General features: G+C 36.7%; 1 protein-coding gene across 1 annotated transcript in view; it reads right to left on the bottom strand.

Moving 5' to 3' along the window:
* Positions 1 to 15527, bottom strand: part of ttc27 (tetratricopeptide repeat domain 27) — a 92970-nt gene that overhangs the window by 60805 nt on the left and 16638 nt on the right. The window contains exons 6-9 of the mRNA XM_084096086.1: positions 7921 to 8085; positions 7583 to 7722; positions 6075 to 6187; positions 1913 to 1979 (exon numbers count right to left, since the gene is read on the bottom strand). Coding sequence (XP_083952212.1) covers positions 1913 to 1979; positions 6075 to 6187; positions 7583 to 7722; positions 7921 to 8085 — 485 coding nt within the window. The remainder of the gene's footprint in view (positions 1 to 1912; positions 1980 to 6074; positions 6188 to 7582; positions 7723 to 7920; positions 8086 to 15527) is intronic.

Here is a 15527-nt window from a genome sequence, read left to right as displayed (position 1 = left end):
CTCTGCCGTAGGGCATTATTTCATTTACCGGTACATAATGATTAAGCAGAACATGTAGTATGTGATGCTTCAGTTGAGGGTGTTTGCTAAAAAGAATAGCCACATCGTTGTTTTCACATCTTAATGGTGGGAAGCTCGCAACAGATTAAAAGTAGTGACTTTCGGGGTACCTTCCTAAATTGTTAGTGTCTGAAACATTGAACTAATTAAATTACCAGGAAGTGGCTTAAAGATTATCGGGAAGACAATATGGCCTGCCGGCAGAGAAGTGTCTTCATTAGCTCAGTGAGTTTTTTTCTCCTCATACCTGACCAGACCAATGGCTTTTCACTTTCCTGTAACGCGAGTTTTGAGTGAATGAGCTGAAAGGAAATGGGCAGTTTTCAATCTGTCCATCATTCTCACACAGGCTGTCAAAAACTGCTACACTTGAAAATATAAAGACGTCAAAATAATAAATCTCCCTCTTTCTGACAACGTCTGGAAGTCAAATCCTCAACAGCACACAGATGTCAGAAAGAGACTTGAATAGCTGAGCTCAGACGTTTACATACCCCTGTAGATTAAGATTAGCGTTCAAGAAATATATATGTAAATGGAAATGTAAATTTATTTTGCATAGAAAGAGTTGCATATATTTTAATATGTTCTACAAAATAATAGTTTAAATTAACAAACTATACTGCATTTAATACTCTTGGTTCTTAATATTGTGTGTTGTCTCCTCATGAATTAATGACTTTTGGGCTTTGTTGTGTATGAGCCCATAAATGTCCAGATTGATCAAACTTTACAAAAGTGGAGAAAAACAGAAATTCGCAATGTATGTTGGGGAAAACTGAAGAATTTACAGAACTTAGAGGATTTTTAAGAACAGCAGGCAGCAAACCAAATACTCATACACCCCTATTGCAAAAGGCCACAAACTGTCATTAGTTTCCATCCAAGTTGCAAATTTAATTTATGCTAAATAAATCAATATCAGAATATTCCATGTGTTTAAGAGAAAAAAAAACATCACTTTCAAGGAGGTTTATGCACATTTTCTAACACATTTAGCAAATTTTTCACAAAAAATTATCCACTATAAGGAGCCATTCACACAGAACGCGTTTTTTAATTTCACTGCACTACGTTTACATTGTTTTTAAATGTAAACATGTACTAGACGGAAGTCTTTAACCGTTGTGCTCGCATCTCACGTTTTTTGCGTCTCGTGCATGACACAACATTCTTCATTTTTGCTGAACGAAATTTTTTTCCCCATTCCACTGCCCACGTCTCACGATTTTCAAAGCAAAAACACGTTCACAGTTTGTGTGAATGGCTCCTAAGCAAGTTATGCATTTTGGAAATCCTTTCCTCACCCTTTATTTCAACCAGACTAGGACCGGAAAATGTATTTTCTTTTTTTATGCAATATCAAAAATGCCACATACAACATGATTACAAGATTAAGCTTAGAAAGCTTTTAAACCAAATGTAAATGTATTTTTAAAATACAAGTGTAAATCCATTTATTTTTGTGAACTTAACTAAAAAATTGTATGTAAATTTAAAAATATTTGGTCAAAAAGTCTGTAGTTCTAAATTGAAAAAAAGAGATTTTGCAAGGGGTATGTAACCTTATGAGCAGAACTATGCGTGGAAGATTTTACCAGAGCACGGCCCCTCATTTCTTTTTTTACTGTTCTGAGCAGATTAACAGAAGCAACCATAAGACCATTTCATCCATTTGCATTTGTTAGTGTAACAGACACATTGTAGATGCTAAACTGTGACCAAATGAGAAAAACCTGTTCACATACACTCCGTCTGTCAGACTGAAAATACAACTGCATGTACTGATGTGTCTGAGATGTGTCAAATGTACCATGGCTGTGAGAGAAAGAAAGAAAACAGTGCGTCTTACCGTCGTGAAAGCCAGGAGCTCCTCATCATTTAGCTTGTGAACAGGATTATTCTTCTGAAAGTCTATGCTGCAAAGCAAAAAAACACAATATTCAAAAAATCTGCATATAAAATAAGCCTAAGTTTCTTTTAGTTCACAGGTCAAGGACACAATTTAAAAAAATGTCCCTCATAATGATTGCAATGCAAAACAGAGAGCTTGCATGTCTCATCCTTTATTCGAGAAATTTGGATTTCACTGCATGAATATTACTGTACGACCAGAGAGTGCTTTTCTAGTTGTGAGGTACTTGCTGGATATCTTGCCATAACCTCAACAAAAATATGTTACCATATTAACATTGCTGCTGATTTTAGAGTGGGTATCTCATGAATCCACAATCAAAAGACTAAAAAAATGTAATGCAAAAAAAAAAAATCTAATTTATCTTTACTCTTAGTAATTTGTTCATTTAAAAAAAAAGTTTTACAATAAGAAATTAATGAAAACCAAGTACAATCTATGTAAGACCATCTCATTTATATTAGACTCCAGTAATATTAGTAGTCTAATAAAAGCATTTGTTTGGTCAGGAGTGAAAAATAAATAAATAACCTTAAAATGTATAATACATTTATAGGAGCCGTATGTAAGATTGTGGCCAAAACTGGTACTGCAATCACATTCAAATTACTGTAGAGCGGTGTATCCCCTCCCCCTCCCCCTGACTCGAGGTTGCCAGATAGGCTGCAGGATCCAGCAGGAACGTAGGCTGCTACAAGGAGCTTTCAACTAGAGCAGAGCTGGCAACCCGGATGCCGAAACACTACTGACTTCGTGATTGGTAGATAGGTGGAGGGTGGCGCTTCAGGCCAAAACACAAGATGACAGCATCAACATCAGTTGAGGGCTGCAACTTCACTTTTTAAATGACAATATCCTGGCCGGACTACTGTTGTCAGTGATATAAGTATTTGAAATGAACATGATTTCTTAATGTCTAGTGACATATCAGGGCCATTTTATGATTAATTGAAATACATTTCTTACATACAGCTCCTTTATAAATGTATAGATTAGAACAGTAAAATTGTAAAATGACTGTACATAATGGTACTGCAGTATGTGCTGTGCTACATTTAATCAAAACAAATTTTTTCTTGAATATACACACCCATTGCTTTTTTTTTGCTTGTATTACAGTAAGGAGATAAAATGTAAAGATAAATTATGGGGAACATTAAAGGGATAGTCACTTTACTCACCCTCAAGCCATCCTACTGTAGGTGTATATGTCTTTCTTCTTCCAGTCCAATACAATCAGAGTTAATAAAAATGTCCTGGCTCTTCCAAGCTTTATAATGGCAGTGAATGGCCGTTGAAATTTTGAAGCCCATTCATCCATCATAAAGGTACTCCACACGGCTCCGGTGGGTTACTAAAGGCCTTCTGAAGCAAAGTGATGCATTCGTGTAAGAAAAATATACATATTTAATGTATATTTCCTTATTCAATGGACCTGACGAATGACGTATTGATGAACGCGGAAGCACAGAGGATAGAGCAAAACAAAACACCGGTCACGACTTAGAAGTCTAAAATGAGGATTTAAAAAAAAAAGATAGAGGATTTCAATATAAGAAGAGGAGCTTGAGTTTGTTGCCCAGTCCTATTTGTTTGAACCGCGAGAGGTGTCAAAGCTTACGCTACTCCTACATCCGTAGTCTTTTTTGGCGTAAATCGACTTGCAAAGGACGTCTGTCGGAAGCTAGTTATTTTAGTTTAGAAAGTTTTAAATATGGATATTTTCCTTACAAAACCCAACCCATCGCTTTGCTCAAGAAGGCCTTTATTAACCCCCTGGAGTCATATGGATTACTTTTATGATGAATGGATGCACTTTTTTTTTTACTTCAAAATCAGGGCCGCCATTCACTACCATTATAAAGCTTGGAAGAGCAATGATATTTTTTAATATGTCATCTATATGTTCGACATATCTATACGTTTATATGTTCGTCTAAAAGAAGAAAGTCATATACACCTAGGACAGCTTGAGGGTGAGTAAATCATGGGATAATTTTCATTTTTGGGTGCATAGTCCCCATTTATTTTTTGGGAAATACAATCCATGTATTTCATTAGAGGAATTAAAAAAAAGTTGTCACAAAAGTCAAAAGTATAAAATATGAGGTTGCACATCTCAAACATAACTCAGCAGTTCAATTATTTAACCCCATTATTATAACGTAGCACAACCATCTCTCATTTGCATCACAGTTCTTTACGTTAACAGAGGATAATAAATGTACAGCAGGCTGTTCGCATTCCAAGAGAACCCCGTTAAACTGTACGTGCGGTTTTGCTTGACTGCATCACTGACGGCCCATAATTCACCTTCAACCATCATGCAGCCCAATTAAGGTCCCTGGCCTGCATAATTACGCCCTGCTAATTATTCCACGCCTGCAATTTGTCTCCTAGCAGCCAGTCGGGCAAGATGACGACCTTTCTACAACGAACAGGATGCACAGGCTGGTACAACACTAATTAGAGAGCAGTGTAGGAGAACCCCGCACCTCCTCCCGGGGCTAAGATGGGGGTGGATGACCACTCTCAATGCGCACTTGGCCACAAATAAAAAAACAAAACAATATTCTGCAAAACAGAGGCCTGATGCAGCACTTCAAAGTTACCAAGATAAATCATGCCTAAATAACAATGATTTACACATCCCGGACATGATTAAATGTCGACTGGAACTAAAATACTACAGCTTATAAAACTTATCTCAAGGATAAGGAGACAGAAGATTTTTGTCTGTATGAATTTAAGCACATTTCAGCCAGAGGACCTGTTTAAGTCATACTCGTAAAGCGTTTTGGCTTGGGCTTTGACAACCTGACTTTCAGAAGTATGTTCAATATCACATGCACAAGGTAGACTCTTAAAACGGTCTATAATAAAGTGTCAGAAACCAAGAAACATACACATACTTCTATGTACTTCTGGTATGTGTGATTCATTTAACTGTTGACAGTGGCAGTATGTGTATTTCCTCTGCAAGACTTAAAACTTCCATAAAAGTGAAACTTTTACCTTCACAGTGACAACCTTGCTACTCACATATTCATATGTATTTAATACAATTAATACATTTTTATAAAACTGAAAGTTCTGATAAAAGTTAACACAGTAAAATAATAAACTTTTTTTTAAATTTTATTTACAGGAGACCTATATGCCCTTTTCTTTTAAGTTTCGATTTTGTTTTTGGAGTCTACTGAAAAAGGTTTTCATGCTTGAATGTTCAAAAAACACATTTTTCTTCACAAATTTTACATTGTTGCAGCACCTCTCTTCCTAGTCTGTCAGTAATACTCTTTTTAGTTTCTGTCTCTATGAAGCCCCTCCCATCTGAAAAGCGCAATGTCCTCTGATTGGTCAGCTGGACCAGTGTGTTATGATTGGTAAACCGCATTGAAAGGGTTTTAGAAATGCCACGCCCCTCACCATAACAGCGAGTTTCAACATGCTACTAACACAATTCAAGCAGGCCTTGTCCCTTTTTTGCATATCAATTAAGCGGAAATTATTTAAATGATGAATATTGTGACGTGTACATTCCCGGAAGAAAACTCAAGACTAATTGAGGCGTTTTGCAATGGAGTTCAGAAACAGTGCGTACTGATATAGAGAATGACTCCCTTTTGAGTAGACTTTATGCTTTGTAACTTCACAGCCCTCTTTCATGTTCAAACAGCAACATTACACACTAAAGAAAGTTGAAAATATAAAAAGGCATAATTTAACAAAAAATAAATGTATAATAAATGCTATAAAAAAAAACTAAGAGTCTGAAAACTTTTATCATTGTGTTGAGGACAGTCTACCATCTCTTAAAAGGAGGAACGTCTAAATATTGAGCGCTGATGAAGCACTAGAGTGAAAGTCGCCATGAACAAGATTGATACAAATTGCAGTTTGGTGAATTGGACCGCAAGGTACATCCAGAAATGAGGTCACTTTTGTGTATCTGTGTATAGTCATTAGTGCATTTGAAAAAGACACTCAAGCGATTATTGCGTTTCATGATCGATCGCTGTTGTCACTTCAGAGTGCCCATCCTATTACCACAGTCACAATTCAAACAGGACCGATTCAAATCAACTGAGACACTCACCATGTGGCCAATATAAGGGCCTGTTCCTCAGCGCTGAGGTCTGGGAGTTCATGTTCAGACGGCTCTGCCAGGTTAATCTGGTTCAGGACTGTATCATCACCCAACTGAAGATCCTATAAACACATGATGAGAATCAGAGCAGATCCTATAAAGACCTTAAAAATGCTAGAGGTATGACAAACACAGATCACACTTTAGATGAGCAAAAAAGGAGAGGCAACATGACATATTTAATATTGTATTATGAACAGCATTTATAAAGCCCACTCTCCTGTCGAATTTTACATTGTAATCATTAAACAAACATTTAGCTCTTTATAATCCCTTTAGAAGGGTTATTTCCTGAAATATTACCTCAAATGAGCAAATGATGTTAGCTCATGCATCAAAAAAATCAATCATAGTCAGCATTGATACTTATTAGCTGGGGCGGGGCATATGCAAATGAACATGGTCCTCTGCTTTAGCCCATTTAAGATCTAATTCGTTGACATTTACATTCTATTCCCATGAAACGAAGACCGCTCACACACGTATACTTTTCCTGAAAAGCCATCACGACAAACGATAACAAAGACCTAGTGGAGTGCTATCAGCTCAGAGTTTGTAAGCAATACTGATCTTATCACATTTAATCCAAAAACTCAAGCAATCCTGGAAAAAATGATTTACTGGACTTTTAAAACGAGGCCAGCTAAGGGGAAACAGAGATAAGGTCCGGGAATTTTCCGTAAAATCTTTGTCTGTCCCCAATTTGTCATATTTGCAGCCAAAGCAGATAATACCAGACACCACACTGCCACTGCACAGATCAGCCAAACACTAGATAAAACTCAACTGCCGTCCAAAAATGTGCAATAAAAGTAAAGCACTGCCTCAGGGTGAGAGGAGAGAGACAGCGAGAGGAAGACGGGAAAGAATGGGACAGATGGAAATCTGCATAAAATATATTTTTCACGACCTTCACTGCAGCTCAATGTCATGTCTGCTGTCAGAAGTAAAATAAACGTCGCCCCCTGATGGATGGGAAAAGTAATGCACAATTCTTGCCCCCAAAAGGACTGTGACAGGTATTTACATACCATGGGGCCAAAATGAGCACAAGACAAGAGCCAAAGGAGAGTGGAAATTGACTTTTGAAAGTTAATAGAAGTTATTCACCAAATTTTAGTGGAATATCAGTAGAAACGCCAACATAAAAAGTCGAATTTTAATAATATTCTGACCGTCACTCGTACAGTGATGCAAGTAATTCAAATGACATGAATTGTCAAATAAAGAAAACTCAAATTACATATACCCATCATGCATATGATGCTCTGGTGACAATGACCTGAGCTGATTAAAAATTATAATAACATAATAATAATAATAATAATAATAATAATAATAATACAAAAATTCAATTAAATCAAACTAAATAGTTTATGGCCTGTAGATTTGTCAATTAACCACCATTGTCATGACATAATTCATAACAAAAGCTACTTTTAGACACTCCCATGTACCTTTGGTAAGAGTTCTTTGGGTGTTGGTGTGAGGGAGAGACTATCAGAATTAAAAACAGGCGAGTTGTCCTTCCGTTTGACATCTAAGATGAGTTGAGCAAGGAAGTTCTCCTGAAAACGAGTTCTCTTCCCTAGGGCACCTGAGGGAGACAAACATTTATTTAATCATTCATGCATTGCATCAATTCTTTCCTCATTCGCAGTGCTAGGTAATCCATATTTTCCGTCCATTCGTTCATTCATTCCATCTTCCAATTACTTCCGTCATGCATTGCCGTATATCCATCCTTCAATCACCTGCACAGAATCATCATTTTTCTTCTAGTTATATTGCCTACCTGTCATGTTAACATCAAGTCCTGACAGATCGCGGGCTGAGTGCAAGTGTTCTTTGGCCCTGCGATACTCGTAGTAGGTCAGGCAGGTATAACTGCACTCCAGGTGGAACTGAATGGCCAGGCTCCTGTATGTGTTGTTGGTGAACAGCTCCTCACATTTACACACTACAGAAACAGAGGAAGGACCAGGTCATGAGAGGCACCATCTACACTTTTTCACATTCAACATTTATTAAATTGCCACATATAAGGGAAGGGAAAAAGGGAAAAAAGGGAAAGGAGGGAAGGAAGTAAGGAAAGGAATGCAAAAAAGGAAATAGAAAAAGAAAAACAGAGAAGGGAAGGGGAAAAATGAAGGAGGAAGCATAAATTAGGTACTGTAGTAAGGAAGGAAGAGGAAGAAAGATGAATGGAAGAATGTGGAATTAAGGAAGGAGAAAGTAGAAATGATGGAGGGATGAAAAACATCAGGGAGAAAGGAAGAAAAGAGAAAGAAACAAAGGAAAAAAGACAAAGAAAGTAAGGAGGAGAAAGGACAAAAATAGGAAGGAGGAAAGTAGAAAGAGATGAGGAAGAACAAAAATGAAGAAAATAGGAATGAAGGAAGAATAAAGAAAAGGAGGAAGAAAGACATAGGAAGAGAGAATGAAGGAAGAAAATAGGCAGGAGGAAAAAACAAATACATTTACATTTACATTTATTCATTTAGCTGACGCTTTTATCCAAAGCGACTTACAATTGCTATATATGTCAGAGGTCGCACGCCTCTGGAGCAACTAGGGGTTAAGTGTCTTGCTCAGGGACACATTGGTGTCTCACAGTGGATTCGAACCCGGGTCTCTCACACCAAAGGCATGTGTCTTATCCATTGCGCTACACACCCCTTTTAAAGAAGGATGGGAGGAAGAATGAATCAAGAACGAATGAAGAAAAGAGGAAAGGAAGAAAAAGGATGAAGATTGAAAACAAAGGAAGAAACGAAGCAGAAATGAAGAGGAATAAATAAAGGAAGAAAGGAGAAAGTAAGAAAAATAGAAGGGAGTAAAAACGATAAAGGAAATCTAACTAAATGAAAGAATAAAGTAGTGATAATTGAGCCAAAAGTCCACAGCTGTATATGCACTTTCAGCAATACTGCATGTATGAAATAAAAAGCTCAGCTTGAACACTTAATGTGACCTTCAGCGTGATCTGTGTGAAGATCTGAGTGTTTTAAAGTCCACTCATTTAGCATGGAAAAGCAACACCTTTCCTCTCATATACTAACAGAGCGCCACATCATTCACGGGCAAGTCACGCACATGTATCTGTGAAGGGTAAGAAATGAGCGCTTCTCTTTGTTCTGCTCACACAAAGAGATGACACACAAACAGCGATTACCTCGTGTTAACAAAAAAATAAGCAGCAAGAAAGGCAGTCATAAAAATATCACAGTGAGCCTCGAGTATACTGACTAAAATAGCTGAAATCCTGATTTTGAATTAATCATACATGCAGCCTACTTTTCAATGTCACATCTTCAAATGTCGTCAAATGTTATGAAAGCCTGTCATTAAAGAAGAAGCATCTCTGCCTGTGGTATTTGAGGTTTTATTCTAGAAAGCGAAAGCAATGACTAATTGGGTACAGATATGATAAGAGAGATGATATTTTATTTCTAGATGGAGTTTCATTCTGAATTCTTTTTTAAATAATGTTAAATTCAACTGATTACATAAATATATAATAAATTATAAATAAATAAATATTTTTTTTGTTATTTTTTTTTTCTCTTTACAGCAATTAATAAAAAATAAAATTAATACAATACAAATAATGTGCAATTCATTGTACTTAACATTAAACAAACAAGTACAATTAATTAAATTAATTAAAGTAATAATTTAACTATTATTATTAAAATAATGTGTTCACTCTGAATACATTAGACTTTTTTAAAAATATGTCTGCATATTGGTTATTTTGTAAATATGTAAATATGCAGACTCTATAACGAAGATGTCCATGGCTAAATTAAATAAAAACACATCATGCAACTCAATTTTTTGTTGATTGACAGCCCTACTGAACACTTCTAAACCTTTGCTACTGAATATTAAAAAAACACCACCAAATCAGTTCCCCACAGACACCCTCCTGAAAGCGGTCACCTACAAACCTGCGTTTAAATCTTCAGTAGACCAGTGAAATCCCAGTGCAAGCTTGACATTTACTAACCACAATGATGGAAGACCTGCTCCAATATCCAGTCACCCATGTAACTCACTGAATGTAAACGCTGATTAAAAATTATTCACCTTTATCATTTACCAACTAATAAAATGCTTCATTGACTTCAAAGTCAGTGATAAATAAATAAACTGCTCAGACAAATTTGCTCGAAACATAAACCCTAAGCTCTGAAGTGAAATATAACCTTATTGTTCTGAGAAATCAGAGCTTCTCTTTTCTGATCATTTTAACTTTTTGAAATACAAAAGTACTCAATATCCTGTGGGTGCATGAGTAGATAATGACTGCTAGGGTAAACACACTATCAGACAGTGTACTTTTATTCAGACTGAACTGTGAAGAACATAATTTTGTACTTATTTATACTGGTTAAAACAGTCTGTTTTCCCACAAGACAATAAATTTGAACAATTTGAAGTTTGAATAAATTGGTGGGGTGGGGATTCAGACATCGTACTGGCTTTGAGAACCTACATTTAAAAAGGTCTTCAGATATCAATGAAGATTCAAGACAAGACACTTTCTAGATGGAATATAAATGCCATGTTTCATTTCAAGCTTGTTTGGCCTTTCAGCTGCAACAGATCTTTCAGTAACAGATTCTGTTTGTGGGAGTATCAATTCCTGCCATTAGGAGCTCCATAATGCCATCTGGTCAGCAAGGACAGATTATGTTCATGCAAGGACCTCAGTGAGTGATGTACTAATGAAATTAGATAGCAAATACGACATAAACTTGCAATTGCAAGATATAAAGTTGCATAAATGTACATTTAAAAACAGACAACAAACCACAAGCTGCAATTTAGTAGTGATGCATGGGGAGGGGTCATGAACACATATCACCTTGTTTATTTCACATGTGGCAACAACAAAATCACATGCATTCAGGCACAAACATTTCAATTTTACATACCAGGTCATTTATATCTAGGTTTTCTATGCTTGAGGCCCCTGGTAGCAAGAAGTACAGGGACTCTAGTCCCATTGGCCCAGTCCATAAGCTGACCTTGCTGGTTAAAGTTTGAAAGCAATTGCAAACCAGATATTTCAGACATTACCTTCCACACAGCTCAGTCAGCTATAGATTAAGGACAAAGCAATATATAGTATAGCTGTTTGAGCAATGAATTTAACAGTCCAGAGGGTTTGAGAGGCAGATGTGTTGATTGTTTAGATGTAGCCATTGCTGCAGCAAATTGATGCCCGGAGGCTGAAAGAATCTGTAGGTATATACATGTATGTGTGTGTGGATGCATTAAGGGCAAAACAGTCATGTAAAAGAAAGGTTTTTCTGATCAACAAAGCAGTTACAGAGTAACTGAATACAAAGTTTCCCACACGTCAAAAAGTACTATGCTGTATTCTCCTAAAATGTTCCACAAATACAAATCTGAAGTTGACTAAGCAGAACCAGTCAAAAATTAAAGGAATCGCTCTGTCATCATTTAACATGAATATGCAAATGAGACCCGCCTCCACTCACTCACACAGTCGTCTACAAGTCGATGTATCAGAATGGTAATGCGTTTTATGCATCACTCTCTACAACATCAGAGACATAGCGATAATAAACGTATAGTCAAGCAAAATGCTAATCATATCAAACAGCTAATAATGTGTTGCTAATGTTACACAAACCATGTTCCCGCTCACCATCTCAGAGTCCGACAGCTGCCTTCTAAAAATCAGTATCTTTAAGCTCTATTCGGATGGGACAAGTTTTCTAAACGACGTTTGAGTTACAATTCTTATCACTTGACGTCTGTGATTTCATGTACTGATTCGGACGGGACTAACATCTCCATGTTTATTGCAGAAGTGAGAGTGTGTGTTTTCTAGACGTGGCCGTCACAGATGGGCATGTGCTGTGTGTGCGTCACGTCTTTTACTCTATTATTTGTTGAGATGATTTTAAAACATTTAAGTAAACTTCACAAGTTTATAGCAGTGGCTGTTTATAATAAATAAGTGAGCAGAGAAATCTAGACAAGTATCTTACTCTTACCTGACACTGATATTTAAATGGGAAGTCTTGACAGTTTCCACGATTTGGCTCAATTTATTAATTGTATCTGTAATTTTTTCGTCTGATACCATCCATATCGAAACTAAATTAAAGCATGCTGAAGATTGGTGCGCAGACGGTAGCTCAGGTAGGTCAAAAACGGTAGGATAATACAACATCAGCAATCACAAGCATTCGGACGGGATTAGATTTTTCAGATGACCGTTGAGTTTGCCGAAAAACAGTAGGTAATTTGCCCTGGAATTTTTACAGAGGTTGTGTGAGGAAAAGACTAGGCAGATTCGGACGAGTCAATTTTTCTACCAACCCCCTGGAAAACTAATCCCGTCCGAATAGGGCTTTAGAAATGCTTTGAACAACTCACAACGTCAGTGGAGAAAGGCATATAGTTCATCATAACATCATAATATATACATCATATACACAAATCACCCACTATATTGATAAATGTACCCAATTTTTCATATCAACAGAAAAATATACCGGTGTTACGGTCCCTAACATAAATGTCTAGGAGTCAAGGGACACATAACATACAGTAAGAGATGGACAACGACTAACGTGTTCCAAAGTATTTTATTACAACACAAGACTCACAAAAGTAACCAAAAATGAGAGCCGGGGAACCTGGCTTTTCTTGAGACTCCACTGCTTTGCAGCACAGTTATGATGATATGCTAAAGCCCACCGACACATTAACATGATTGGTTAAAAGATACTTTGTGATGTAAGAAACACCGCCAATTTTGAGACTTTTTTTCACAGCAGTTTTAAGGAGAAAATACTCAGCAATGGTGTTGACTCATGAATTTGCACATGGTTTGTCTTAAAACATTAAAAACACCACATAGACATATAAACAACATTAAAAACTTGATTTCTGATTTTAAACAATACAGCTGTGAAGTACTACTGAAGGGATAATTCACCTAAAAATTTAAGATATCTACTCGCCTTCTGTGGAACACAAAAGGAGCTGGTTTGTGATGATTGTCACAACTAGTCTCTCAAAAAGGACAAAAGGTTACAATCAACTCTCGTAAAGTCATATGACAGCTGTGTTCAGGCATCAAAATGTAGCGAATCAATACCTTCAGGAACATCTTGGTATGCAAAAAAGCTGATCGCACTCAGTCAAATAAGGAGAGGAAACTGTATAGTCTGTCTATATGCCAGGTTCAATTTGGCAGACTTGAGATTTTTATTTTCCTCTAAAATATGGGTTCTCATAACTTGAAAACAACAGGCCTAAGCTATACTACAAATTAAAGAATTAACAAAGCCATAAAAATGGACTAGCTTCTAAACTTATATAAGGGATGTCCATGCTCTGATATTTAACTGCATGTTATTTTAGTTTAAAACGCTCTGAAATGCCTCTGAGGTCAATCAGTCAACGAGTCGGCTGACGTGAATCCATGGCGATCCCCTAATTTCCCCACAATTCTCTGTGAAGGACAGTGAATGCTTTTGGCAGTCAATACTGAAACTGACAACACACATCAACGAGGTGTTATTTCAGCTTTGAGAGCTTCACAAATATAACATCATTCTGCAAATAAAAGCCTAGTGAAACTAGAGACAGGCATGATGTTGAGGTCTCTTGAAGCAGATTCACTCACCAACACAAGACAGAATTATCGCCTGTATCCTCTTGTAAATATTGCATCTGAACATCTACGCTGATTATCTATATTGGGGCATAGCTGATGCGTGTCTGATTAAAAGGCAGCGCAGGAAACTCATTCCGAAGGCACAGGAACCCAATTAAGATGCTGCTTTGCTGCAGAGCTCATTATTTAGTCCACGATTCCCTAGTGAATCCACATTAACAACCAAAACTCTTCAGAGGAACGGGTCTATATCCTGCCACTAAAAGCAATGCAATCTTTGACTTCCCTTTTCCTCTCAGAAACCATTTCATGGGCGTCTATGATGAATGCTTCAGTTCACACAAAGTAAAAGGAAATAGTTACCTCATGTATGATGCTGAGACCTTTTAAATTTCATCAACATGTTTAAAACATGTGTAATTCATAGCACTTTAATTCTTAAATGCATAAATATAAACTGAGCAGCTTATCAGAGTCAAAGATTTGTCACAGAATCTTTTTCCAAAGCTGAAGAGAGACATTTTCCTAATCGGAGCAACTGAATGACTGCCAGTCAAATCTTTGAGACAGAGGCGTCCAAAAGACCGAGACCACTAGTGAATATGCTTTATTATTATGTATATATTATTTGATTTTCTTCTCTTTTTATGTCTTAGCATTTGATTTGTCCCTCTTCCCAGATTTTCAGACTTTTGTACTTATATCATGCCATGATATGGAATAATTAGGAATTCTTGGAATTGCTCCGCTTATTTCCATATATATATTTTGGCAAATTATGGCAATTACATAGTACTTTAAAGAATATCATATTACACACCCATTAATTACATTAAATAATATCATATTACACACCAATTACTTATATTAAATGTAATTTATTCCTGTGATAGCAAAGCTGAATTTTCAGCACCCACTACAGTCTTCAGTGTCACATGATCCTTCAGAAATCATTCTAATATGCTGATTTGGTGCTCAGGGAATATTTATTTTCATTTTCATTTTATCAATGTTGAAAACAGTTGTGCTGCTTAATATTTTTGAGGAAACTGATTCTTTCTTGATTCTTTAATAAACAGAAAGTTCAAAAGAACAGCATTTACTTACCATCACTTTTTGAACACATCCTTGCTGAATAAATGTTTTTCAAAAATCCACAAATTTTTTTTTTAAATTCATACTGACCCCAAACGTTTTGAACGATAGTGTAAATAAATATACACATTCATATAGAGAGATTATTAAATCTGACTGTGTTGAAAGAGGTCCGTCTGACACAAGGGTGTCAAGTTATGTCAGAGATGACATAATCCTGAGTGTGAAATCCTCTACCTAAAAATCCAAATCCTTCTGAAACGATCAACAAATGAACAGAAGCAATATATGAGCCCAAAGGGAACTGCCCACGAAAATGCTCCGATCACAAATTTTGGGAAACCTCATTACTCCACCTTTGGCATGTCACTGCGTCTCTATTTCACACACAAACATGAAGTGCTGACATCATCAAAGTGACGGCGTCACTGTCACCACAGAGATATGAACACACGCACACACTACTGCAAAAAACACACAGCCTGAATCTCCACGTCGCCCCCTAGTTGACATCAGCTTCTCTAAAGATGACCCACTTAATAAGAGCTGACAGCTGTGTCATCTCTCCACTAAAGAGCGTCTCACGTCGCTGACATGTGCCTTCAGCAGCTGAAGTGACATCAGGATCTGAGCTGTGA

This window comes from Abramis brama (assembly GCF_963993115.1).
Source record: "Abramis brama genome assembly, chromosome: 21".
Taxonomy (NCBI): domain Eukaryota; kingdom Metazoa; phylum Chordata; class Actinopteri; order Cypriniformes; family Leuciscidae; genus Abramis; species Abramis brama.
Note: the sequence above shows the minus strand (reverse complement) of the source record. Positions and strands in the feature narration are given on the sequence as shown.